The 27,920-nt window shown below is 41.5% G+C and overlaps 2 protein-coding genes across 2 annotated transcripts; one reads left to right on the forward strand and one right to left on the reverse strand.

Moving 5' to 3' along the window:
- Positions 1 to 6,457: 6,457 nt before the first annotated feature.
- Positions 6,458 to 10,173, forward strand: LOC119352513. Its single transcript, XM_037619123.1, has 3 exons — positions 6,458 to 7,056; positions 8,042 to 8,271; positions 9,426 to 10,173. The coding sequence occupies exons 1-3, from the start codon at positions 6,516 to 6,518 to the stop codon at positions 10,041 to 10,043; spliced, it is 1,389 nt and encodes a 462-aa protein (XP_037475020.1). The 5' UTR covers positions 6,458 to 6,515; the 3' UTR covers positions 10,044 to 10,173.
- A 2,944-nt stretch (positions 10,174 to 13,117) lies between these two features.
- On the reverse strand, positions 13,118 to 17,364 carry LOC119357276. The gene is made up of 3 exons (XM_037624267.1): positions 17,041 to 17,364; positions 16,552 to 16,836; positions 13,118 to 15,735 (listed from the first exon to the last, which is right to left on the reverse strand). The coding sequence occupies exon 3, from the start codon at positions 15,724 to 15,726 to the stop codon at positions 13,861 to 13,863; it is 1,866 nt and encodes a 621-aa protein (XP_037480164.1). The 5' UTR covers positions 15,727 to 15,735; positions 16,552 to 16,836; positions 17,041 to 17,364; the 3' UTR covers positions 13,118 to 13,860.
- Between the last annotated feature and the right edge of the window lie 10,556 nt (positions 17,365 to 27,920).

Below are 27,920 nucleotides of genomic sequence, written 5' to 3' on the forward strand. Positions count from 1 at the left end.
GATCCTCTCCCCTCTTCCCACTCCCAGATCCAACTTCCCACCGCCACCTCCGGCGCCCAATCCCGGCGACCTAAGGCGGGATTCGACGGTGCCCAGCAGACCTACACCTGTCACCGGCCATGGATCCGGGATCAGGGGGGCGCATAGCCCCTCCTCCCGTGAGATCCGGGACACAAACGCCTCTCCCCATCTGGATCGAGTAGCTCCTCTCCCCATCCGGATCGAGCAGTTCCACCGGGCTCTCCTTTGGCCGCTGCACCGTCTCCACCGACTAGATTTGGTGCTCCTCGCCCGACCCACCCGCTAGCAAGCGGCTAACCCTAGCCGCCACGGATGTTGTCTCTTCCCCGACGTCCTTGGCAAGGTTCGTATCATCCCCATCCCCTCCTCCTCCTCCTCTACTTTTCCCTTCCCTCTCCGTCACCTTGCGGCCTCTCTGTTTCACAGGGAAGGCCATGGACGCCACCAGCAGAAGCCCCGCCTCGGATCTGAAGAGGAGGGTTAGCCTCTGCCGCGGCGCCGCCCATCCGGCCGGAGAAGTTGCCCCTTCGACCATCCCCTCCCGCCCAGCAGCGACTCCCTCCCTGGAGCAGCCGCTCGCGTCCAAACCATGGAGATATAGCCTTGTTCGTCCCTCCCCTCCCTTATCTTCTTATGCTGGATTTGTTTCTTCATCTCCCGATCTGATCGTGTGGTCTCTGCAGGAAGTTTGCTTTGCTCCCATCGCCACGGTGCTGCACCTGTCAAGGACACGCCGCTGCTGCCCATCAAGGTCATGCCCAACAATCACCACACCATCAAGCCCACCCTGCTACCAAGCTGATTTACCTCGCCTCTCTCCCCTATATTCATTTCAGTTTGGCCGGTTCCCTGATGCGTCCAGTGTGTTGTTTTGGTGGAAATTGGCTGCTAGTTGAGATTCAATACCGCTGCATGGATACAAATGTTACCCTTTCTGTTTGAACTGGCACTCGGCAATATATTATGGATCAATCACTTGCATCTGGATGGGTCTAGTTTGCATCTGAACAATATGTTCCTTGGTTCTCAAGACCCTTTTGTTGCTAATAGAGGTCTATGTATCTTCTCATTTTAATTTGTCTAGCTAGGTGTAACCAACTACAACGTAACTGGGTTGGTCAACTGTTCCTGAAAATAGTATTCTTGGAACTAAACACATGTTGTAGGGTTTCAGATGGTCCATTGCATTGCTGTTTTTTAGGCTGCAACATATACTATGGACTCCTCTCGGCTGTATCATGGCTAAATCGTGATGATACAAGCAGGGCTTATTGCTACATATCATTAGGCATGCAGCACAGGGAGTAAAGAAGCAACACACACGTACGTAATGCATATTTGTAAACCAAAATCCGCTTCCGTAGTTCGGCGAGCAGTAGCATTTTTTTCGTGGGTTTTTTGGTTTTAACTTCTCTGTGTTTACTTTGTGATGCAAATAGCATCAAGTACTACTAGTACAGCATTGCCATGCCCATGTGCTGCTGCATTTTTGTTTACTGATATAAACAGGCTTGCCAATTTCTTTTGCTGCAACCTGTACTTTGATAAAAAAATTGCCTCTTCTGCAGCAGTGCTATGGATAATTACATACTGTCTATTTTTGTAGCCGATACCTACCTTTAACCCGCTTTCATCACTTTGTTTTTGTCTGTGCTCTAGGGATCCTACATGCGAGATGGAGAAGAAGAAGAAAGCGCCGCTGCCAACACCTCATTTCCACAAAGAGCGGCCTGCTAGTCATGTTCCCCTGTCGCTCCTCATGTTCAATAACATTTTAGCATTGGACCTGCTAGTCACCCAAGCCAAGCCTCGCATCGCTTCAACAAAGCGATACTTCTTCCAATCCACCCCTGCTTCGACTATGCTCTTTTTTCCATCTTCTCTTATTTAAGCTAAGAAAGATTCTAAGTTTGCATCCATCTCATTACACTAGCTATCACAATATATTAGTTAAGGCAACTCTACTGCATATCAATTTCCCTTACTGGATTGGTTCTATATTTTTAAAGTTGTTTCGTGGTGCATGAGACTAACCTGAAGAAATATAGGCTTATGATGACTATTTTCCTTCTTAAGTAATCATAGTTGTTGGCTTCGGTAGCTTGCTGAATATGATTTAGTTATATATAGAAATGACGTGCCTTCTATGCTTAAGTAATCATAGGAGTGTTCTTGTTTAGACGATTACCTTGGATGATGCTTTTGCTTAAGGAGAGGCTCAAGAAGATCAGGTATAAACTCCTCCCCCTCTTGTTTGTTTTTGCTTCATACTGTTTGGTGGTTGATACATTACTGTGCAAGTTCTTTCTGTTGTTGGTATGTGAGTTCTTTCTGTTGCTGCAAGCATTGACACAATATGTCATGTGCAGGGAGCTCCGCATCCGAGTTTCAGCCATCCTCTACAGCAAGGAGCTCTGGGCCAAAGGATCAAGCAGCGCTGCTAGTTCCTTGAAGCCAGATCGAGTAAGATGGCGCGCCATGGCGTGTGGTGGTGTATTTTGCTTCCGAGAGATGTACTCGTCTAGTGCCTTGCAAAAAATTGAAGGATGAAGTGTCATGTACTGTCTATGTTGTAGTGAGCTGTAGTAGGAGTGAAACGAAGATTTATGTGATGTTGTATGTGCTATTTCCCTGTAATGTCTTGTGTACATTTTACTTGAACATTAAATTCTCCAGAAAAAATGTTCTTACTGGACCTGATACTGGACACGGCCCAAATATACTCTACTATTAAGATGCCATGGCCCAAAATAACCTGGGCTAAAAAGCTATTCAGAAGTACTATAAGAAGGCCTCGACTCAAATAGGAAATAGAAACAAAAAGGAAACAAACTCTGTGGAAAGGTAAAGGCCCATGATAGAAAAGGTCCAAAAACATCTAGGAAAAAAAATCATAAATAGGCTGAATTCTTGGGCTAGGCCCATGTAGAAAACCGAATTGGACCGGGCTGAATCTTGTGCCACATCAGCTTGCCACGCTGGATGCCTACGTGGCCTGGGGAGGTTGCTAGTGACCAAAACACCACAGTGGACTTATTTTGGTCATAAACATTTGCGACCATTCCAGAAGAAATGTCGCTATAGTCAGTTTACGACGGCCAGCTTTCGACCTTATGTTTTTGGTCACAAAAAGGTCACAAATGGAAATTTGTGACCATTCAGTGACCAATAGTGGTGGTCACAAGTTGACATATTTCTTGTAGTGTTTGGGAGAGAAAAAATTCATCAAAACCTATTAACATGGGATCTAGTTTCGAATATCTCAACATGAGGAATCGAAAAGTGGAAACGGTTCATGAATTGGTCACACGGTTATAAGAGATAAAATGTTTTCAAAAACAAATCTATGAAAAAAGTGAAAACTCCTAGGCTACCATTTGTCAGCCCCTGAGAGGGTGGGAGTGACATTTACAAGGGGTTCTCCGTATATTTTTTCAATAAAGGGTGAATTTTATTAACTCAAAATGAAGCATCAAGTGGATAGAAACACAATGATCACACACCTGGCCTCTGCATAGTTAGGATGCACATAGCCACTACGAACACACACACACACACACAGACACACACACAAAACGCCGGGAAATAGCAAAGTCATATATGACCAAAGTTAGCTATGCCTAAGCGAGAAAAAAAACCCGAAGCGATCAAACCTGCGGTTGACAAACTACAACTATGACCGTATTCGCACCAATCATCTCATGGCTACACAAAGACAATAGACAATAAGGTTCTTCAACAGCAACGCCTTAAAGAAGGGAGCATCACTCAAGCGACGTCGTCACTGGATCCAACCACTAAAGGGGTTCTCCGTAATGAGCGATTTCTTTGTTTTTGAGGCAAATAAAAAGTAGCACGGAGGTTCTAGGATGGACCGGCGAGGCGGAGAGTCACTCTTGGTGGGCCAGCCCCTCCGACCGGGCCCGACTGAGCTTTGCTTGGGTGGACATCATATCCATCCCAATCCGACCTACCGCTTTGTTGAAACCACAAGCTAGGCCATTCACAACAAAGAAAAAAGAAGAGGAACCTGACGATGGCTAGAGACCACAAGTTACTAGATCTAGTCTCCTGTGAAAAGTTAGGCATTATGTGTATTTGGATCAACTCAAAGTAAAAAAAGGATGGCTCCTTTGGCAAAACTAGGCTAAAGTCGAGCCCAAAGGCCCCAATTCAAGAGACATTCCTGAGGAAGTGGTATCTCTTTAGGATCCACCTAACATCAAGAAATCACCCAAGAAAGAGAACAGAAGTCCTAATAATCCCACCAAGTGGTGATTCAACATAGATTCTACATATTGGAACCAAGCCAATGTGAGAGCGGCTTTGTGATAATTGTAGCAACCAAAAGAAAACATCAACACTGCAAAAATCAGTGCACCAATTACAACACAATAGAGCCATAATTCACTACTTATTCTGGATGCTCGCAAATGGCACATGTATTTTCACTTAAGAACATATAAAAACATTTTGTTCGAACATAGAAAAGGGAGTGCGCGGGGAGATTCAAACCCTGGTCTCCTGGTTGATTGCAACCGCTGCTAGCCACTGGGCTACCTCAAGTTTGTGATGAAGTAGTAGGGTAGGACTACTTAAGTCGAGACGAGCCAGGTTTCCACTATTTCTTCTCTGTTTTTTTCTAGGGTTTTCCGTTTGTTTTTTCACTGGTTTTTCTCTCTTTTCATTGTTTTTTCTTTTCTTTATTTTGGTTGTTTTTATGTACTTCTTTCTCGGTTTTCACTAGGTTTTTCCTTTTTTAGTCGGTTTTGTTTCTTTCTTTATTGTTTCTCATCGATTTTTTGTTTTCCTTTTCTATTTTTTGTTTGATTTTCTTGTTTCTTCTCTTTTTCTGATTTTCTTTGGTTTTTTCTTATATTTCTTTTGGTTTTCACTCTACGTTTTCCATATATGTCAAAAACATTTTCCAAATACATGTTTAACATTTGCCGAATACAAATTTAACCTTTTTAATACATGAGCAGCATTACTTTCTTATACACCTTTTCAACATTTTCAGATGCTTGATTAACATTTTCCAAATACAAGATTAACATTTTTTGACTATATGGTCAACATTATTTCTATAAACACTTTTAAACATTTTAAAGTTCTTGATTAAGATTTTTCAGGTACAAGATTAATATTTTTTCTATACACATTTAACTTTTTTCAAATGCTTGATTAACATTTTCAAAACTTGTTCAATATTTTTTCAAATGCTTGATTAACATTTTATATAGATGATCAAATGTTTTCATCATTTTTAATACACGGTTTGTATACACATGTAAAATTTTTTAATGCTTGATTAATATTTCTAAATAACTTATTCAACATTTTTTCTAATGCTTGTTCAAATTTTTTATATACAAGATAAAAAATTCATCATTTTTTTAATACATCGTCAACAATTTTTCTATACGCAATTAAATTTTTTAAATGCTTGATTAATATTTTGAAAAGTATTGGTTCAACATTTTTTAAATACATGATCAATTTTTTTCATACATATTTTATTTTTCTTACACATTTTTTATACATGATAAACATTCTATCTATACACATTTAATAGTTTTAAAATATTTGGTCAACATTTTTAATTTTTTTATGTAGACTGATTTTTGTAATATATTTATTTAAAATATTGGGAAGTATAAACAAAAGTATAAAAAGAAAATAAAAACAAAAACAAAAAACGTGAAAAACCAAAAAACGAAGCTGTGGCTCCCACGTCCTTGGCCGGCCAAACTCGTGCCTCCCTTCAACAATGGTTCCCTCTGTCTCATGTGAAACGAGACATAGACATAGACAGTTGTGTTTTCTTGGATCCACAAGAGGCACTAATTTGCTTCTTATGGAGGCCAAGGTTTGCTTCCGCAAAAGTCACAGCTGTACCTTTTAAAAAAAGAAAAAACATGCTTATTTTGCTTCCACGCCAGGCACAAGTTTGCTTTTGTGTATATACTAAGTTTGCTTCTACAAGAGGCACAACAAAACAACATGTTTTCTTTTTTCACGAGAGGTACAAATTTGCTTCTTGGAAAGCACAGATTGGCTTATGTGAGGAACACAACCGTGCTTCTCGAAAAAGGAAAAAAAGTAAATAAAATAATCGTGTTTCCGGCTACTGCTTTTTTTGTGAGAAAAAAAATCGCCAGAACCTATTAACATGGGATAGTTTTGAAGATCTCGACACAAGGATTCCAACAGCGAAAACGCTTCAAGATGTGGACGCACGATTATAAGGGGGAAAATGTTTAAAAAATGTACGAAAAAAGTGGAAAACTCCGAAGTTGCCATTTGTTGGCCGTGAGAGGGTGGGAGTGACATTTAGAAGGGGTTCTTGTTTTCTTTAAAAAGGGGTTCTTGTTAATTAGTGATTGGAAGATGAACCCCAAGAAAAGCTAGGTCATCCATTCACAACAAAGAAAAAGGAAGAGGCCGGCGGCGGCGGAAAGAGAGATCAAAGGTGTCGGGGACAAGAGACGAAGATGGTTCTGGAGGCGAAAAGAGACTTGGTAGACTCTCTTCGTCGCTACCGTGAGACCCTGAGGTGGGAGACCGAATTCCTGAGGTGGGAGGTGACCTCCCGTGGCCTGGAGACGATTTCTGGGAAGAAGAAGTATCTGAAGGAGCATACTGCTCGAAGATCGCTATCTCGCGAATTACCTCAGCTGAAGGAGCAGCTGTCCGGCCAGAAGATCGCGAGCCTGCCTCTGGTGAGTTTGCCCTACCTTGTTCCTCGTCACGAGGAGGCCCTCGATCTGCTCCTGCACGAGGCGCACAAGCTGGGCTACCGGATCCAGTCTCTGAGGGAACTCGCTGCTCCAATCTCCCTGGAGACGGCCAGGTTACTGTGTCTCGTGTCGGAAAGATGTGCGGAGATCTCCAGAATCATTGCGAGGCAAGGGTCGCCGAATTCAGGCAAATCTTCTGAGGATGCTGCAATTGCTGCTTACAGCGAGCGCCGTGAAAGCTGGGAGTCCATTTGGGGTAGTCCAGTATTAAGGTCTGGCGGCTTCAACGATATAAGTAAGTGCTGCTAATCTCACCTATCTTTAATATGCATTTCTCAATCATATCACTTGCTGCTTTCCTTGTTGCATGGTAAAAGAATTTTTTATTAATCTCTGGTTTTATTTGGCTTATAAGAGTGTCATTTAATTTGCTGCAAGTGGCAAATATGTGGTGAGGGCACTATACTATTTTCATGAATATCCTCTGGGTAAAAAATGCACCTGTCTACTTCGTTATTTGGCTTATAAGAGTGACATTTAATCTCCGGGTAATGATTCCAGGGAGGTAAAAACCATTGAACTCCAAAATTAACATTCAAAATGGAAAAATACGAGTTCTGTAACTGTATTATATGCACTGGGAATCATTTATCGTGTAGGAAAACTCAGCCTCCGTGATGCCAATTTCAAAGAATTTTTGAAACCACATCAAGTGATTTCAAAATTCCAGTTCTGATAGAAATCTTTTAACTCTGGGGAAACTCATTGCATACTAGTTCCAGGGGAATTAGTGCTCATGCCAGGAATTAGAGAAATCCACACCAAATTCCTAGAATTTAATTTCAGTGTACCAATGCAATGCCTGTCTGAGTTAGGAACTGATGATCAATTGAGACAAGTAAGTAGCGAGGGTATTGATTGATCAATTGATTCTTTCAAATGCACTGTGGAGGGCCCATTCCACAGTGCATTTGAAAGAAAATACACCAATGGTATGTGGTTAGAAAGCTACTCCCTCCGTCCCATAATGTAGCTTGCAAATATGTCTTATATTGTGGGACGGAGGGAGTAGTATAGTATATACCTACACAAATACACACTAATACACACTCTGCTCCTATGCCTTTCCTGCTTTTGCTTCCTTTTTCTTCCTTAATATGCATTTCTCAGTCAATGTAATCATAACTTGCTGCTTTTCTTCTTGTACGGTAAAATATTGTACTTCCCTTGGTTTAGTAGTTTCTACATTATATAACACTACACACATATTGATGTTGCAGCCACACTGTCTTCTATGTACTTTACCCCATTTGCACCTGCTATCATCCCATACACCGGCTTCGCCACCAAGGCCTTGCAGATTTACTCCTTCGAAATCTCTGACCTGAATGACTGCTTGAAGTGGCCACTCTATGTGTATGGCGTGGTTGCTGCTCGAGACGTTGTGGATGGTAACCGCAACCTCCTCTTCTCTCGCTCCCGGGCTAACTGCCAAGTACTCACTGAAAAGGTATGTATACAACATTTTTTCTTCCTCTTGCATGTGATCTTGTGTATTAAACAAGCCGATTAGCAAACATAGAAAATTACTATGGCAGTCCATATAACTCTGCTGGTTCCTAGATAGGCATAGCTTTGATTATTGTTATTCTTGGATGAAAATAATTTGATCGAAGAAAAGTATGTTCCTATCAGCGTGTAATTACACATCAAGGAAATCGAATTAAGCTCATCAGCATTAGTCGAGTAGTGCAGCAGATACGAAACTCGCTCTATGAGGGACATCTAGTGGTAATTAGTATTCCCTCTGTCCCACAATATAAGCGTTTTTGCAAGCTATTTTTAGCTTGCAAAAACGTCTTACATTGTGGGAGGAAGGAGTACAAGATAAGGTTATATGAAAAAAATAGTTTCTTCTTATGGCCAAAGTCGAGATCTATTCTGGATCAACACAAGCATCTTCAGTACTGCACCTTCCAGGCAGAATGCAGGCCTTTGTTGATATAGTTGCACTGTCAAAGTTGATTGCAATAGTTTGATGTGTATCTCATTAACAGCAATATCACAGGCTTCTGGGTTCTAACACTTGGACCCTTGATATAGTTCAAGCCAGAAAAACATTTTAGGAAGTTGAGGGGCTCGGTGTCAAGCAAATGTTTCAGGGAACTATCTGGTCTAACCAGTACTATGCCAATGTGTCTACCAGTCTCCCATTTTCTACCTTCTAATAACCATGGAAGATGAATCAGTTCTCACTAAGAGATATAATCAATTGTAGTGTGGTCAGCAGCAAGAGGAACATTCAAACAATCTTGTGACCATGAATTCCTGGTGCTCTGTCTGTCTCAGTACATAGAACTCTTAGGAAGGGAATACCATGCTCATTCTTAGGCATTTCAAACAAAAGATAGCACCTCTCTAAACTAAGTTCTGCAGCCAACAAATCAAACCCTCTCTGAACAAAGTATCTCTGTTTTTTAGCTCTTTGTATTCAGCACATGCAACAACAATGACCATGAAAACGGGAGCTTTATGTTCCTTTTATCAGGGACAGAAAGGTCATTGAGTTTGTTCCTGAGCAAAGTTTCCATACTATCTCATATTAGATGTTTGTCTGTTTCAGTTAAGCGTTAGTAATGATAATGATGATGATGTTGTCTGCAGGATCCTTTTTTGCACTTGACTGGGCCTTCTCGTGTTATTCTGGCTGAGTGTCCTGTCGACTTTGAAGTTGAACTAAGGATAAGAGATGGAACAGAGTCCCAAGATAAAGCCTTGATGAGTTCTGCTAACCACCACAGTTTCGCTAGTGCTGACAGCGCTGTTTTCTTTAGCTGCCTGTGTTCAGCAACGTTAAGCCTCCAGACTATTTATAGTGCAGTCCAGGCCACTATCTTGTCCATTCGTCTTGTTGGAGGGGAGTCATCTTTTGAATATGGAGGTCAAGTTTCATGTTCATCATATACTGAAGGTGTCAATGCTGATGCACGTCGGGAAGTTGTGTTGATTGATTGTGATGAAAAATTTCTTGAAGATGGACTGGATGGCTATATCTCTCTTTCAAGGAATGTTGTCACCGTGAAATTGAAAGGATCACTGAAGATTACCATAAAAGAATATGCAAAGTCTCGTCTTGTCGCTAACGAGGCCCAGCTTGATATCCCTGCTCAGCATTGCCAAGTAAGCAAGGGAGAATGTGTTCTTGGCGGACATAATGTGGTTGTTCTTATTGCTTGGTCCCTGCTTGTGAGGGACAAGCTCGCTAACTTGGTGATGGGGTGAAGATGACTCCTTAGGTGATCAAACTTAGAGCTAATATATATGTATATTTGTTGTACTAGACCTATGTTTTGTGATCTTGTGTTATCAAACTTGAAGACTAGATCTATGTTTTGTTGTATTCCTACAACTGCTGGGGAGGTACCTTTATTGTTTAACGCAGTTCGGACTGATGAATGTAGTTTCTTTTGGTCAAAGATGTCAGTCGACAAATGTGAGTCGTCCCGCGTGGGCAAACTGGAGCAAAATGTGGCTGTGGCCTGTGAGCGTTCTGGTCCGACTTCAGACAAATAATTTATGGCTTTCTAGTGGTGAAAATGAACTGCTAGAGCATCTAGAGCATCAGTGGTGAAAATGAACTGCTCCAGCAAGTGGTTTGATTATGCAGCACTGGTGAAAATGGCACACTGAACTCAACTTCAGACAAACAATTTATGGCTTTGTAGTTTCCATTTAGGTTCAGTACGACTTGACCTCACGATGTTAGAAACAAGGTCTACGCTGCATTTCAAACAGAGTGTAAGTAAATCTGTCAAGATGGAAATATTATCCCAAGAATAGTATGAGGTGAGAGGAGATGAATAAAATTGATTCTCAAGAGTGCCCCAGAAGAAGCACAGCCAGAAGCAGGGCACTAGCTACTCCTTAGGGCCGGCACAAACGGATACGAAATGTGTCCCTTTTTCGTTGGTTTGGATGGTCAGACGGACACCCAAAAGTCAGCCTGTCTCTGCCGGCCCGCAAGTGCACCCAGCGCGCCTGCCCACATTAAATTTTTTTTGAGTTAAAAAAATATATTGCTAGCAAAAGTCCGTTCATTACATTAATATACTAAAAAATTAAATAAAACATTAATTAAACTAAATCTACTGCCCGTCGTCGTTGTTGACGAGCTCGATGTAGACTAGAGGCGACCATGGATATGGCCACGCTCGCTGGCGCCTGGCGCACGCAGTGGCATAGCTAGTGCCTCCTTGCGCTCCTTCTCCGGCGATTTTGAGAAACGCCACTGTAATTTTCCAAACTCTTAAAAATGCCATTTTCAGTGGTATTTTTTAAAGTCTGCAGTGGCGTTTTTCAAAGTTTGCAGTGGCATTTTTCAAAGTTTGAAATTACGGTGCCGTTTCTCAGAATTACCAAAATCTGAGTGGCATTTATCCAATTAACCCTAAAAAAAGTTCATGATATCAACAAAATATAATGTATGTCAAATATTCTCATGATTGCACAAACTGTTAACGTTTTCAAGAAATTTTCACGAATTTAAAAGATGTTCGAAAGTTCAAAAAGGAAAATGAAATAACACAAAAGGAATTTAAATATGATGAAGAAAGAAGAAAGAGAAATAAAAATAGAAAGGAAAACTGAACAGAAAAAGAAAAGGAGGAAAAAAACAAAAAAACAAAAAGAAAGAAAAACCGAAAGGAAAAAATTGGTTCAGGGAAGCGTTTAGAACCTTCCCAAAACCGATGGAGATGAAATCCGAAAAATGGGCCGGCCCATATGAAAAATGGGCTGAGGGTATGTATCAGGTCGCTCCGCGCCGACCCGCGCGCCAAATAGGGGCCTCGCAAGCGAGAGTAACTAATCAGCGAGTACTCCTTCGGGAGCCCCGTAAGGGTCACTTTTGGTGGGCTAAGAGCGCATCGCTTGGCGTGCTCTCAGCCGCCGCCACATGTCACGCTTTCTTCGGATTTTTTTATTTGTCAGTACGTGTTTTCGGCTTTTAGATAATTTTTTTACTTTTTATCTTTTGGGGTTCTTTTTAGGTTTTGGAAAAAAAACAGGAAAACTTTTTTTACGTGGAAACACGTTTTATTTCTTCCGCGAGAGACACGTATTAACTTCTCATGGTGGCACGGATTTGCTTCGGTCAGAGGCACAGAAAAATGTGGTTTTTTTTATCGTTCGCGAGAGGCACAGATTTGCTTCCGCGAGAGGTGAAAGAACATGCGGTGGCATTTTTCAAAGTTTAAATATTGCAGTCCCATTTCTCGGAATCACCTGAATTCGAGTGACATTTATCCAATTAACCCTAAAAAATGTTCATGATATCAAGAAAATATAATGTATTAAAAAAATTCTCATGATTACGAAAATTGTTAACGTTTTCAAGAATTTTTTCGTGAATTTGAAAGATGTTCGAAAGTTGAAAAAGAAAAATGAAATAACACAAAAAGAATTTAAATATGAAGAAGAAAGAAGAAAGAGAAATAAAAGGGAAACGATTCAGATCACCCAGCGGATAATCACGCTCGCGTCCGCCGCCTCGGTTGCACTTCGTCTTGTCGTTCTTCCTGCAAGAAGAACATGCTTGTCTAAGTATCATTTTACAATGATGTGAGAGCTACTTTAAAGTTATCTATATGACTGATATCACAAGTCCATGCAACAATTTATGAAAATTCCGACAAAGTACTGCTATTAAAACAGCACACCGTCATTTTGCTACAGGAACAAGCCACATAATGTAATCACATCTAATCAGGATTTATATAGGCGACCCCACATAAATTTAACTATGTAAGATATGCAGGGAAGGCAATTGCAGACCATGAAATCAGCTTGATAGAAATCCTACGGGGCTACTAGACTGATATGCACTCTTTAAATAGCAAGTCGGAAATGGTAAAAGCACACATGGATTTCCCCAATGCAGCAGCGTGCCAAAGGCAAGATATGCATCTATTTCGCTAGGAGAAAACCCTACATACTCTTTCTTTGATGGTGTACTAGCTCCTTGTTCAGACTTTGAAGAACTGTGATCCTGAGGTTAGTGCGCATATGATCCGGATTTTGCACTAACGATCGCACCGCAGGTCAGTGCAGAGAGTTAATACATATACACCGTCTGTACTAATTGAGGTCATAATCCTTTCAATGTTTAGCAACAACAACAACAACAAAACCTTTGTGTAGGCTAGAGTTGAAACCCATAAGTAGGAAAAATTGAACCTAAAACATACTCCCTCCGTTTCATATTAGTCATCCCTGATTCAGTACAACTTTGTACTAAATTAGCGACTATTAATATGGAAGGGAGGGAGTACTCCTCATCTCCAGTCAGATTAGACAAGTGTAACAAACATGTCGGTGCTCATATGAACCGAGTACATGCAAGCGAATGGTTGTCTTTGATAAGGAAAAATATCACAAATTGCTAGTCATCAAGGACTCATCAAGTTTCTCCTCTTTTGAATATAAAATTACTAGTGCACAATACAATGAATTAGCCACTCAATCATGAACCAATCTCCCCCACTCTTGTCTGGTATGTAGCTCTCAGTTATGTAGGCCTCGATGAATGAAGCACTTCCATCAACAATCGGTGCTCTTCCTCAACATGGAATGGTCGCTTGAAGAATTCGTGTGCGCCCTTCTTAAACCAATCCTCATTACAGTAGGAGCGATTGAACATGGCAGTGGATAGAAGCCAGATGACTGTAATGAATTCACCACCACTGTTGAGCTGCCTGGCGTGGGAATCCCTACTGCAGTGGTGGGACGCATAGCACATCATCTCCACCCACACCCCAAGTAGCACCCGCCGCACCTGCTTGCCCTGCGCCTCCGCCTCTAGCAGCCAAACAACAAGCTCAACTCCACAGATTAAGGGAGGTGGAGGTGAAGGTCCGAAACGCAGCTCCTGACTTCTTCTGTCCAGCTCCTCTAGCTTTTTCAATGTTCTGTTCAGCTCCTCCGGGTCCAGGTCCAGGTTATCCTCCCCTCTACCCTCAACTTCAGAACTTCTTATGTCCAGCTCCTCCCTTCTTCTGTTCAGCTCCTTCAGCTCCTCCCTTCTTCTGTCCAGCACCTCCAGCTAAAGCTCCTTCAGCTCCTCCCTTCTTCTGTCCAGCACCTCCAGCTTCTCCCTTCTACCGCCCACCTCTAACCTTAAATTGTCCAGCTCCTCCCCAATTATGCCCAGCTCCATCTTCATTCTGTGCACTGTCTTCAGCTCCACCAAGCTATTGTGAAAATCCCAGCTTCCACTGACCAGACCCTCCCTTATTATGTCCAGATCCTCCTTTATTATGTCCAGCTTCCCCCTTACTCTGTGCAGATCGTCCCCACCCGTTCTTGTGTCCAGATCCCAGATTCTTCTTCTTCTGTCCAACCCCAACTTTTTGCTGATGCGTTCCCTGTCAGAAAAATCAAGCCCCACATATGCTGCTTTAGTACTGGCATACAATCCGGGGCGAACAGGGCTAGGCAGCATGTAGAGACGTTCAGCAAGGAGAAATATAATGTAATTTGACACTGCCGTGATTGCCTCAACATAACCCCGCTCTTCCACACAAGAAGACCATGCGAAGAATATTTTGGTCGCAAAGTACCAGGAAAGGATTTTGTCATCAAAATCAATGCCAGCGTGCAAGGTGGGATCCTTGAAAAATCCATGCCATGGATTCAGCGCGCACTGACCACTGTAACTCCTCATGATATCCTCTTTGCCTTCACATGCCTCCACCATTCTTCGTACCTCTTCCAACACCAGCTTCTTAGTATCATCTGAAATGACAGGTAAGGACTGGCCTAGCTTCTTCCACAAACCTTTGCATCTCAAGCTCTGCACACAGCCTCCACTGCCATGGGACGAGTTCAGCAACTCAGGGTGTCCAATGGAACCTGACCATCTTCTATTTCTTTCCGCAGCCTTGACACACCGCCGCACAGATACGATTATTCTGTGAAGCCAGTGCCATCTTCCAGCATGCAACAATGCGCATGTCCATGTTGATCCCATTGCCTTCAACAATGCTGTCATCTCTAGGAGGACAGCCCCAGCTATTAAGATGTATGTGACAATGGCATCAACTCTGTTGAAGTCATGTTTGACAATGCTTGATTGAAATAGGAAGAAAGTACTGATCGTGGCAGCTGATGACATGGCACGGATGAAGCATCCATACCATGTCAAGACCACCGCTGCCTTGGTATATAGGAAATCATACATCAAGGAGAGCTGCATCTCAACCAATTCAAACATTTGGCCCTTGTTATCGAATAGCTCTACAGCTTTACTCTGAAATTGGGATGGCCAGAACTTATAGTCCACAAACTGACCCATGCAAATGGGGAGCAAATCATGAGCTCCTTGCAGAACCTCTTCAGGATCCAGCTTTTCCCCTTGGCCCTGCTGTGCATGTTGTTCTCGTTTAGCCTCACTCAACTTCCTGCTGTCGAGGAAACTAATCATGTTCTCCAGGCTGGACGACTTGAGCGCCCATACTCTCTCCCCATACTTGAGAACACCGGCGACAAATATCAGCATCGCGGCTGTGGCCAAGGTCCAGCTGCCAGCGACATACTTGTAGAGGACATAAGCCACTCCCACTGTCTGAACAACAAAAGAGAGCAGGTGGCGCAGCCAGAGCTGGCTGTCTTCTATGGAGTAGGCGGTGATGTTGTCCTGGCCACCGAGGTGCACTAGCAAGAATGGCGCCCAGAACGCCATGAGTTGTTGGTGCCCGTGGGACTTTCCATAGAAGGACATGTGGCCGAGGATGTATATCGCTATGGAGTCTGCCAGCAGGTATGCTAGCCAGAGGAGGGTCCTTGGGATGATGGAGATGTTCCGTCGTCGCATCCTGGCGAACATGAGCAGGAACACTTGCAGCATAAAGCTAGCAAGCACTAGGATTTGGGCCTCCCAATCGTTCCATAGGCGCACCACTCCGGCCATCAGTGACCACTGAATGCACACAAGAATCATCATATTACAAACAAATTAGAGTACAAACGTATATTTCCTTCAAAAGAAGTACACACGCAACCATGAAGACAATATTACAGCCAACATGACAGTCAAATTGAACTAGTAAATTGCCCATATACTTAACCAACCTAATGACACATTCAACGTAATCTGCACTATTTCAATCTCGACCTACAAAACAAACCATCTAGACAATTTCTTATTGATATTTTAAATCTCTATTTAAGGTAGGTGCAAATGACGACACATCAGAGAGCTCTATATAACCTACTACATATTTCTTAGGAACAATAGAACTAATCATGTGAATCACTTGTGCTCGACTGATGTGTTAAGCTAGTAATTCTCCTACAACGCTTCAACCAAATATTTCAGCCCAGTTCGGCAATCCACCGACTCCCGGAATCTGCGGAGCAAGGAAACTGCAGCTCCGCCCGCTCCGGGAGCGGGGTTGTGGAGCGGCGCGATTCCGAACAGGGCGTTCATGTTGATAAGGGCCCTACTTATAATACATTTTCTCAAGAAGATATGAGGCATTTCCCTTATGCTGTACTCCCTCTGTAAACTAATATAAGAGCGTTTAGATCACTACTTTAGTATTCTAAACGCTCTTATATTAGTTTACGGAGGGGGTACAATTCTATATTATTTGCAGATGCAGAAAATACTCTACTACTGTAATTCAGCATATTTTTGATCCAAAACAAAGGGAACATGTACAGTTTGCTGTTTTGTGGAGCACGTAATTTGCAATTAATGTAGTTCCTGAATAAACATGTAAGAGAGATTCACCTCAATGGCAGAAGAAGACACAAGGGAGGCTTATTGCAGAAGAGCAGCAGGACTCCCAATCCTAATTAGCTCGCTAAGTATCCATCAGACAAATTGATCACCTGTGGTTGTGGTTGAGCAGCAAATTGATCACTTGTGCCCCCCAGGACCATTATATCAGTGGCTGCTGAAGAATGTCATTCTTGCCGAGCCCATTACCCTATTGTGAGCTCTTCCTCTTTGAAGGGAAAAAGGCACTGGCCGGCCTTGCTTTACCGGTGATTAGTTGATTAATGGCTAGATTACCTGCCAAGCAAAGTACTAAAGCTCAACGAGAAGATAAACTAGTCGTTTGCTTCTGCAGAACCAGAATCTTGGGAAGACAACCCATTCTGTTCGAAGCAAGGCATAATTTTTAGTTTGGAACACGAAAGGTATATCATTAATTTGCCCCTAATAAGAAAATAAGAAGCAGAGTCTAATTAGCAGTTGGCAGGACCCAGCTTATACCTTGCGGTGGAAATGTGGACGCCGTGAGCTCCATCGGTTGACAACGTTGGATCCAGAGCTTGGTCCCCTCCGACTCGCCGGCAAAGGAGGATCCGGCCGTGCGCTGTTAGGGGGCCGGCGCGATAAGGGGGGGAGACGGGCGAGCGGGGGCGGCGTACGGATGGAGACCACATGGGGGGACGGCGCACGGCGTTGGCAGAAGCGGCGGCGGCGGCGGCGGCACTGCGGTGTGGTGGGGGAGGGGAAAGGCGGAAGCGGTGCTCTGTTTCGGCTAGACAGGGGATCGTCGGACTAGCCAAGAGCCGCTGGCCGCTGGATGGCACCTGTAGGATGTGCATACATTTTCTCGTTTAGAACTCAATCCTGTATATTTTGGAACTTAACAGAAATTTCTTTCACATGTAACATATGCTGTTTCATATAAAAATATTTACCATGACATTAAATGTTATAAAATTATATATCAAAATCTAGAATATGAATCAATGCCATCAAATTCGTCATGGCACTTTTCGCAAAAAAAATTATAAAATTCATTTTGGCATATATTGTTGTACAATGCATATTTGGTGATGTAGATATACATAATTTTTTTTATAAACTTGGTCGAAGTTTGTGAAGTTGAATGTACTGCCAAGGCAATCTTCGGTTTTGTTTCGCCAAAGAAATTAAGCCGATTCATATCACTATGATTTAAAAAAACTATTATTACATATCACAGTAATTGCTTGTGTGGATGCCAGACGTGGCGATTCTTCTTTGAGCGGCAATGGTTGTTGCAGCCAGATTTTATGGAGAGGGTTCGCCACTTTTGGGAGTCGGCAGATGGTGTTTGCCACACCGGTCCACTTTGTGATGAAATGGATGTGTGGTAGCATTGCACTAGGCAGCTTCACCGTCGCCTTAGGGATGGGGAGCAAAGTTGGCAGAAAGGTTATCAAAATCGTGATTTTGTTGTACGATTCTACGACTTTATATAAAAATACTTACCATGACATTAAATGTTATAAAATTATATACCAAAATCTAGAATATGAGTCAATGCCATCAAATTAATCATGCATATATTTTTGTACGATGCATATTTGGTGAGGTAGATATACATAATTTTATTTATAAACTTGTTCAAAGTTTGTGAAGTTGAATGCATACTGCTAGATACTGCCAAGGCAGTCTTCGGTTTTGTTTCGCCAATGAAATTAAGCCGAAGCCATATCACTATGATTTAAAAAAAAAGTTTATTACATATCACAGTGATTGCCTGCATGGACGCCCGACGCAACGATTTTTCTTTGAGCAGCAGTGGTTGTTGCACCCAGGTTTTATGGAGAGGGTTCGACACGTTTGGGAGTCGGGCAGAGGGCGTCCGCCAGATCGTACGGTCCACTTTGTGATTGGATGAATATGTAGTAGCATTGCATTAGACGGCTTCACCATCGCCTTGGGATGGGGAGAAAACGTTGGCAACAAGGTTGTCAAAATTGTGATTTCGTTTTATGATTCTATAACTTTACGATTCAAACCAACCCCTCTGATTCTACGATGTTAGTTCATAAAATCTACATTTCTACGATCCTGATAGTTAACATTCTATGATTTGCGATTCTATCATCGAAGCTCTGATCCAATTCGAAATAACGATCATGGCACTAGCCAGTGCCACTGGCCGCTCAATGGCGATCTGTAGCAGTATTTGCATACATTTTCTCGTTTAGAACTCAATCCTGCATATTTTGGAACTTAACAGAAATTTCTTTCATATGTAACATATGATGCTTCATATAAAAATACTTACCATGACATTAAATGTTATAAAATTATATACCAAAATCTAGAATATGAGTCAATGCCATCAAATTAATCATGCATATATTTTTGTACGATGCATATTTGGTGAGGTAGATATACATAATTTTATTTATAAACTTGTTCAAAGTTTGTGAAGTTGAATGCATACTGCTAGATACTGCCAAGGCAGTCTTCGGTTTTGTTTCGCCAATGAAATTAAGCCGAAGCCATATCACTATGATTTAAAAAAAAAGTTTATTACATATCACAGTGATTGCCTGCATGGACGCCCGACGCAACGATTTTTCTTTGAGCAGCAGTGGTTGTTGCACCCAGGTTTTATGGAGAGGGTTCGACACGTTTGGGAGTCGGGCAGAGGGCGTCCGCCAGATCGTACGGTCCACTTTGTGATTGGATGAATATGTAGTAGCATTGCATTAGACGGCTTCACCATCGCCTTGGGATGGGGAGAAAACGTTGGCAACAAGGTTGTCAAAATTGTGATTTCGTTTTATGATTCTATAACTTTACGATTCAAACCAACCCCTCTGATTCTACGATGTTAGTTCATAAAATCTACATTTCTACGATCCTGATAGTTAACATTCTATGATTTGCGATTCTATCATCGAAGCTCTGATCCAATTCGAAATAACGATCATGGCACTAGCCAGTGCCACTGGCCGCTCAATGGCGATCTGTAGCAGTATTTGCATACATTTTCTCGTTTAGAACTCAATCCTGCATATTTTGGAACTTAACAGAAATTTCTTTCATATGTAACATATGATGCTTCATATAAAAATACTTACCATGACATTAAATGTTATAAAATTATATACCAAAATCTAGAATATGAGTCAATGCCATCAAATTAATCATGCATATATTTTTGTACGATGCATATTTGGTGAGGTAGATATACATAATTTTATTTATAAACTTGTTCAAAGTTTGTGAAGTTGAATGCATACTGCTAGATACTGCCAAGGCAGTCTTCGGTTTTGTTTCGCCAATGAAATTAAGCCGAAGCCATATCACTATGATTTAAAAAAAGTTTATTACATATCACAGTGATTGCCTGCGTGGACGCCCGACGCAACGATTCTTCTTTGAGCAGCAGTGGTTGTTGCACCCAGGTTTTATGGGGAGGGTTCGACACGTTTGGGAGTCGGGCAGAGGGCGTCCGCCAGATCGTACGGTCCACTTTGTGATGGGATGAATGTGTGGTAGCATTGCATTAGACGGCTTCACCATCGCCTTGGGGATGGGGAGAAAACGTTGGCAACAAGGTTGTCAAAATTGTGATTTTGTTTTATGATTCTATAACTTTACGATTCAAACTAACCCCTCTGATTCTATGATGTTAGTTCATAGAATCTGCATTTCTACGATCCTGATAGTTAACATTCTATGATTTGCGATTCTATTATCGAAGCTCCGATCCGATTTGAAATAACGAATCTAGCAACCTTGGTTGGCAGTCACCTAAAGTGAGAAAGGAAAGACTTTTAACAGAGGTGGGGACGCTAGATCACTTATATTAAAAATTGATTTCGGTCATTTCAAAAAACTGATTCCCCTCATTTAGAAAAAACAGAGTCACTCATGTAAAAAAAACTGATTTCACTTCAACCAAAAGTAATAATTCACTCATTTATAAAAAATAATTTCACTCATTTTAATCAATTGGAAAATGGTTCAAAACTAAAATTTAGACTAATTTGAACTGTATCCGAGATTCATCTTGTCCTGAAGGTCTCGTCGCCAGAAATTCAAATATATAAAACATTTCAAAAATGGTATTTCAGTTTCAAAGATATGAATGTTCTAAAATATCGATAGGAAATTGAAGTGTATGGACTTTGCTGGGGATAGATCACATGCAGGATACTATTCTCTCTTGCGTGGGGACAAAAAGTAGTGTTGTGAGGCTGCTGACAAGACAGGCCGAATTGGCATAAGGGAGGAAAAATACCCACGCATCCAGAAGCATGTGTATGATGGATGCTTCACCAATAGGTGCCGGAAGCGCTTTAGCTATATGCCAGTCAGCTAAAAATTCTTTTTGGGCCAGTCGATTTTGTGGCCGTCCGATTCTGCTTTGAGAAGTGTTTTTTTTTGTCATTTTGGTGGTGAGTTGGGCTGCGTGGAATCGATTGACCCCTATTTTGGGCCAGTCAAATTGCTTCTTAGCTTCGTTTTTGCTCTTTTGGGTTGTGTTTTTCTTTTTAATTTTTCTTTCTTTTATTGGTTACTTTTTGTTTTTGTGGATTTTTGGCTGAGTGTAATTATATACATACAAATACTATATGATATGTGCCAAAATATCTTGATTATATGATTATTTTTGCATATTACAATAAAATGCAATTACGGTGCAAAGTTGTGCGCAAGTTTTTGTTATAAATTTTCTTTCTTCTTAAAGGAAATACCAATGGCACTAATTCATTCTTTTTTTTTGGAAAAAAACATTATTTTGATATGGTTTTAGTCTCCATTTCATTTTCATTCTACTTTAAGGTTAATACCAATGCCACTAGTCATTTGTTCTTAGATTTTTTTTTGCAAAAGTTCCACTTTTCTATGCTTTTTCTTGCATATTTTTTAAAAGAGCAATTTTAATATATATTTTCGAGTAAATTTTGTCAGTGTTTGTTTTAGATTCTTTTTCCCATTTATTTGTTCTTAAATGGTAATACTAATGCTCTAATTCATTCTTCGTAAGGAAATTTAATTCTTTCTTTTGTGGGTACTTTTCCTTAATTTTTTATTTCTGTTTATTTTTAGTTTTTTGTGGTTTTTTTGGCTGAGTGTAATTATGCACAAACAAATACTCTATAATATGTGCTATTTGATGATTATTTTTCCATATTACGACAAAGTGCAATTTTGGTGCAAAGTTGTGCGCAAGTTTTTTTTCTTTCTTAAAGGAAATACATTATTTTAGTTACTATCACTACAAGAAATATGTCAACTTGTGACCACCACTATTGGTCACTGAAAGGTCACAAATTTCCATTTACGACCTTTTTGTGACCAAAAACAGAAGGTCAAAAGATGGCGGTCGTAAACTGACTATAGCGACCTTTAACAAAAGGTCGTTGATCCTATGACCTTCTGTTTTGGTCGCTAGCTCTCTCCCCAGGCCATGTTGGATCCGACGTGGCAATCTGACGTGGCAAAATTGCGACGAATTGAAAATGTCACTGACAAGATTCAGCCCGGTCCGATTCGGTGTTTTACATGGGCCGAGCCCATTAATTCAGCCTTTTTATATTTTTTCCTATTAATTTTAGTCAGCCACATGGGCCAGGCCCAACATTTCAGCCTTTTTATCTTTTTTTATGCCAAATTATGTTTAACCAAATGAGTCGAGCCCAATGTTTTTCAGGCTTTTTCTTTCCTGGGCCATGGCCTTTCCACATTCATTTATTTTCATTTCATTTTTTCTACCCAAAATATTTGTCCAATATAATTTGATCCTTGGCCACTTTAAGGTCTAACTCCAGCCCATTTAACGAACATTTTCAAACCAGATTGAATAACAATATGAATCACCACCAATTAGCTGAATATTACAGAAATATCTCAAAACTCACATTCTACAAATTTCCATCACATCCGTATTTTATACAGATCCAAGCAACCTACAACATTACGTATTCAAGCATTCAGCTGCTGAAATACTCTAGAACAGGAAAGAATAAATAGAACTATCTAGTGCTTCACAACAAGAAAACATGTAGTTTCTTCCAGTACTGCTTCTTCCTTAGCAATGATAGGCTGATGCAAAACATCTGGGCATTCAAAAGAGAACAAAAAGTATGTCACTGATATAAGAAATATTGCACGAATACTTTTAAAATAAAAACTGAAGACACATGAGTATTTTATCATTCTACTTATTATTATTTTAGCAAGATCATTCTACTTATCTGGAATATGCCTGTTAATCAAAATTGGGAATTGAATTGGCACATATGACAAACTTAGAATCAAACAAGCATGTTGCCATCTACTCAAGTTTACTAATGTGTGTGTCACATGATACATGCATCAAGCATAAGGACATCAAGCATAAGGCCCATATCTGTTCAGCAAGACGAGTACATACCTTACTTTGTGTCGATGCGATGGATGGGGCTGCACTTGAGCATATGGTCCGCATCATCGTTGACGCTGGACGTTGCATGTACTTGTCCATTTAGAAGTATGCCATGAAAAATGTTACACATGCAGGTATTAGCATAAAGTAGAGCTTCTACAGTACATGCAAGCTTTAGATATGAAGGACCAAGCAAACTGTTCTGGAAATATCAAAAGTTACAGAAAAGCATGTATTGGCCAATTAGCACGAACATGGGTAAATCACATAACTAAGTACAATTCAAAATCCTAGCTGCCACAAAATTTCTTTAGCCAACAGAATTTATATATAGAAGATCTTTTTGCAATAAGATTATCTTATGTACATATGAATGACACCCAAGTAACTTGAGATGGAAACAAGTACATCTACGGATCTAACATGTATAGTGGCACCAGCAAAAGAGCAAGACACAAAAGAATTTTAGCTTTACACAATGTTTACAAGAACAGGACCATGATATAGGATTTAGCTTGTCCTCAACACTGTTAACAAGGTACTGAAAGTAGCTATGTGCATCAGCCTCACCAAGTAGCTCTTATCATGAATTGGTTGCTTTTACCATGCATCCAAACGAAGCAAATAAGTACTCTACAGGAACTTTAGAATATGCTTTACAACTCATATGTACACGCCAACTTGAAATTATGAGCATAACAAACTCGTTTTTCAGTTAGAAGCTCGCTGCCCAAAACTGTCAAATAAGCAGTTTTTTAACTTAACCAAATTCAGTTTACACAGAGGTAAGTAAGGAACTACTTCAAAAACAGAGGTAAGTAAGGAACTACTTCAAAAACAGAGGTGCTAACTATGTTTACACAGAAAAACGAGTATGGTGTCTATTTGCCAAACTTGGAGCAGCTAAGAATTCATTCCCCACAGAGAAAATGAACTGACTGAGACTATGATATGATTGTCGGCAGCCGACGTTTACGGTATCCTATTAACACATCATAAAGAAAAGAGAGCATGTCCCGTCGTCATTAGATTAAATTTCTACTAGTACACAGTGCTAGAATCATACGACCTAATCCACACGACCTAAACAAATCTCAATCGAACCAAATCCTGCAACAGAACCAATCATGGCGGGGCTCACAGCATCAAAACAGAAAACACTAGAATCCCAGCCATCAGGGCGCCGGAGCTGCAGAATTAACCTGTATGTACCCATGGCCATCTCTACGACGCGTTTGCTGACGGCCGTCTCGAAGCGTTCAATCTTGTCCACAAGAAACGCATGCCTGAAGCATACTGCCAGGTAATGCTTGTGTGGCCTCGAGCTCGAAGGAAACCCTTCTCAGATACTTCCTTGTTAACTTCACTGACTGGATTTTGATCTGCAGAATCAAGACACTAGACTTGTCAAGCAATGATGTTATTGTTCAGAGAAAACAGTCGTGACTGCCACTTCTAGATTATTAACAGGCACAGGCCCATGCTTCATTTACACAGCCTATTTATTCAGCTAATTTACATATCAGTTGTGTACTGTCTACAAAAATAAACATTTTGGTACCCCAAAGTTGCAGATCATGTATGATTGCCTAGTTTAGGAGCAGAATTCCAATGGAGACAATGCAATGTAGCAGGTACGTAAAGGGCATTTTTCAGGAAGTTTATGAATGAGAATATTAGCCTAGTAGCAGCAACTTTGACAAATGAACAGATATTGGGTACACTTGCACATAAGCTAGGATCAACTCAAAATATTCTATCCTACTGATTTAGGGTTTGGAGCCCCCCGAACAGTTTTTGACCAATTGGTCTGAAATGGTCATAAATTTATGATCAATTCTTCGAGGGTCATTGACAGAAGGTCATAAATTGACATATTTCTTGTAGTGTATGTGTAAATTATAGTAGAATACGAAAATGCACTATTATACGCTTACTCTTTGCATATTTCAAAAAGTGCAATTTCAGTGCAAATTGTGTGCAAGTTTTGAAAGTTTTTTCTCATTCATTTCCTTTCTTCTTAAAGGGTTTAATTCTCGGAAATCCACTGTCGCAGACGAGCGCGCTTGCTCACGGAATCGCCAGGCATTCATTTGCATAGGGATACGGACCAATTATCATATTGTCTGTCGTACAGGATCACCGAAAGTCTAGTATTTGAGCTATCATGTCACGGCCGCACACAGGTCTATAGCAGACGGCCGTCTGCATCCCCCTGGTAGCAGACGGCGGATGGGACCTGTGTCGAACAGTGCTAATGGCTCGTTTCGACGGTAGAAAGGCCACCTAACGTTATGTCCTGTGCAGGGGCAGCAACGTGCTAGTTGGATAATTCCAAAAAGAACGTGCTAGTTGGATGGGGTTGGCTCGGTCCACATCACGGTTGATTTTTCAGCCAGGCCAACTGATTCCACATGCTTGATACAACGATCCCCAAATTTAAACAAGAACCCTAGCCACATAAAAATGACGAACGCAAATCCGGCCCAAAATCTTTTTCTCTTTAAAAAAAAGGATAATCTCCGGCCTCTGTATCGAGTATGCACACAACCATTTTTATTATTATTCAACGAAGTCCGATAAAATTAATACACGGATCAACCCAAAACCATCTTTGTGACGAACTAAATTACTACACCTACAAGTTTGATAATGTGCCCAAATCACACCATCGTGTACCGATGGTGCTTGTTCGCCGAAAATGGACTCCGTAATTGACATCTGGCAGGCTGCTCGTCGATGGTGTCTTGCCCACAAAAAATATTTGAAGGACCCTGCAAAAAAATATTTTAAGGACTCGGGTTTGCAGAAAAATCTTGCAACTTTTAGGGAAGCCACTTCGCTAGAGATTTCTCAGTTGCGCGATGAGCATGGACAATTTGTTGCCGACCAAGGATTCCGAATATTAAGCTGTAATTTCTGAATACATGTTTGGCAATCTATTTAGTTTCAAAATGTCTTTACCCATGTGTCAAGCCTTTGTCAGTTTTAAAATGTCACCATCTTGTCAACGTCGTTTAGAGAATGCAGCCATCTAAAGCCATAGTATTTGAACACATGGTTGCAAAGTTTCTTCTGCAGGATGTGATCATGCATGCATTTGTAATCTGCTTGGCAAAATCAGGCAGGTTCAAAAGACGACCCCCTAGTTGCCAACATTAATTCATGCTGGCTGGACACCCGTGTCAATCACTGCTCTTCCAAAGCATGCTTGTCAAAGGTTTCAGTGTCAAAACTATAAGCTTTTGCCAGATGCCAGCCGACCTGCTTGGCTGGGTGGTTCGCAATTATTTTTTCCAATTGCTCTCTTTGCGATCAAGACAGCCTGCAAAATATCCCATTGAGCACAGATGCTCAAAAAACCCGCCCCTTACCATTGCATGGCCATCAATCTTGGCCAACATATTTTCAAATAATCAAACCCGCTCCGAATAACTAGAACCATTAATTAACATGCCTTATCACCATCAAATCCACAAAGTTGTTACGGATACACTCCATACTGCCACAATTGCAGTTCACAAACACGCAGAGCATGTCGCCATTACAAACCACCTAAACATAGGCGATAGGCCATGCATTCATTCACACGATGACAGGGACCATGCTCGGCAGGGAATACGTACAGATAACTTGGACCTCACACCATAAGGATGCTTGTCTGGTCCCGAGTGACTCGCGTGTGCTTTTTAGACCGGAAAGGCAGGCTTTCTATTTGATAACAGCAGATCATCACTCTAGGATGCCCCCGTACATGTGGTTGGGGTAGTTGCCCACCATGGTTTCCTTCCAAGGTGAGTACTTCATAAGCCATCTGCTTCCGTAGATACTCTAAAGAAAAGCACATATCCATTAGAATATGAAGTATCCTGTGCGACACCTGTAGACAATTGTCATTCGTACACAAACTCACAAGAGTTGCTGGAGTCTTGTATAAGTTTTTAGTCGCAAATTAATTTGCGTGAGAAGCAATCAAAATCATTCGTCCTTCAACACTACCCCGCCTTACCTGCTGCAGCTCATATGCATCCTTAAGTTGTACTTGTAAGTCCAAGGGAATGTCGCAAAGTGCCAGTCAGGAAAGAACTCAAAAAAATCTTTCTTATTTACTGGATGAATTCAACGAAATCACCTCCATGTCCAACCAGGAGCTTGCGGTCCTAGCCAGTGGACTGTTCAGAGTCCGGCGGCGATAAGCTGCTCGTATCGCTCAGCGTGTTCAGGTCCTATTGGAGAGGCGCGAACACATCCACTGCTCCTCCCTCAGCTTCAACCAGATCTAGTGTCGGCTAGATGGCCACTTAGAACACGTCGCCATACATGGTTGGGACAGAGAACCTGTTCACTGGGATTGGGGCGACCCTTCTCAGGATACGGCAGATGCTTGATATTCGAATCTATAGTAGGGATGCTCGTAAACCATACCTGTCGACCGGATCTGATCGGAACTCCAGTCAGCCGCCATGGCTACTGTTCAACAAGCATCAGAAAGGGGGATACAGAAACCCACCCAGCTAACCTGTGATGTCGTATTAAGGTGCTGTTCGGCATCGCTCCGCTCCACAGCTCCCGGAGTGGAGTTGGCGGAGCTGTAGGTCAAAATGGTGGAGTTGCCAGTCACCCGCTCCGCAGATTCCGGGAGCGGATCATTACCGAACAGGGCCTAAATTGGCCCACCACTTGTTGGACTGACGCCCTGATTCGTGGACGGAACACCTTGTTTGGTAGGACCTGCACCACCAGTACATCATGCGGTCCCACTACGGTATGTCTGCCGTTTCATGCGCTAATACGAACCTGTATTTCCATCAGTCATAATTGCTAGCTGCCACGAGACAATGTTTCATTCGTCCGTATACCAGGAGCAGGCGAGCTCGTCCACCATATCGCCGTTCTGGTTTCATTCTTTCTTAGAAAATTTTATTATTTTAACTTTGTTTTAGTTTTCTCTGAAAGGGTAATACAATGCCACAAATTCATTCTT

Source organism: Triticum dicoccoides, chromosome 2A, assembly GCF_002162155.2.
Source record: "Triticum dicoccoides isolate Atlit2015 ecotype Zavitan chromosome 2A, WEW_v2.0, whole genome shotgun sequence".
Classification (NCBI taxonomy): domain Eukaryota; kingdom Viridiplantae; phylum Streptophyta; class Magnoliopsida; order Poales; family Poaceae; genus Triticum; species Triticum dicoccoides.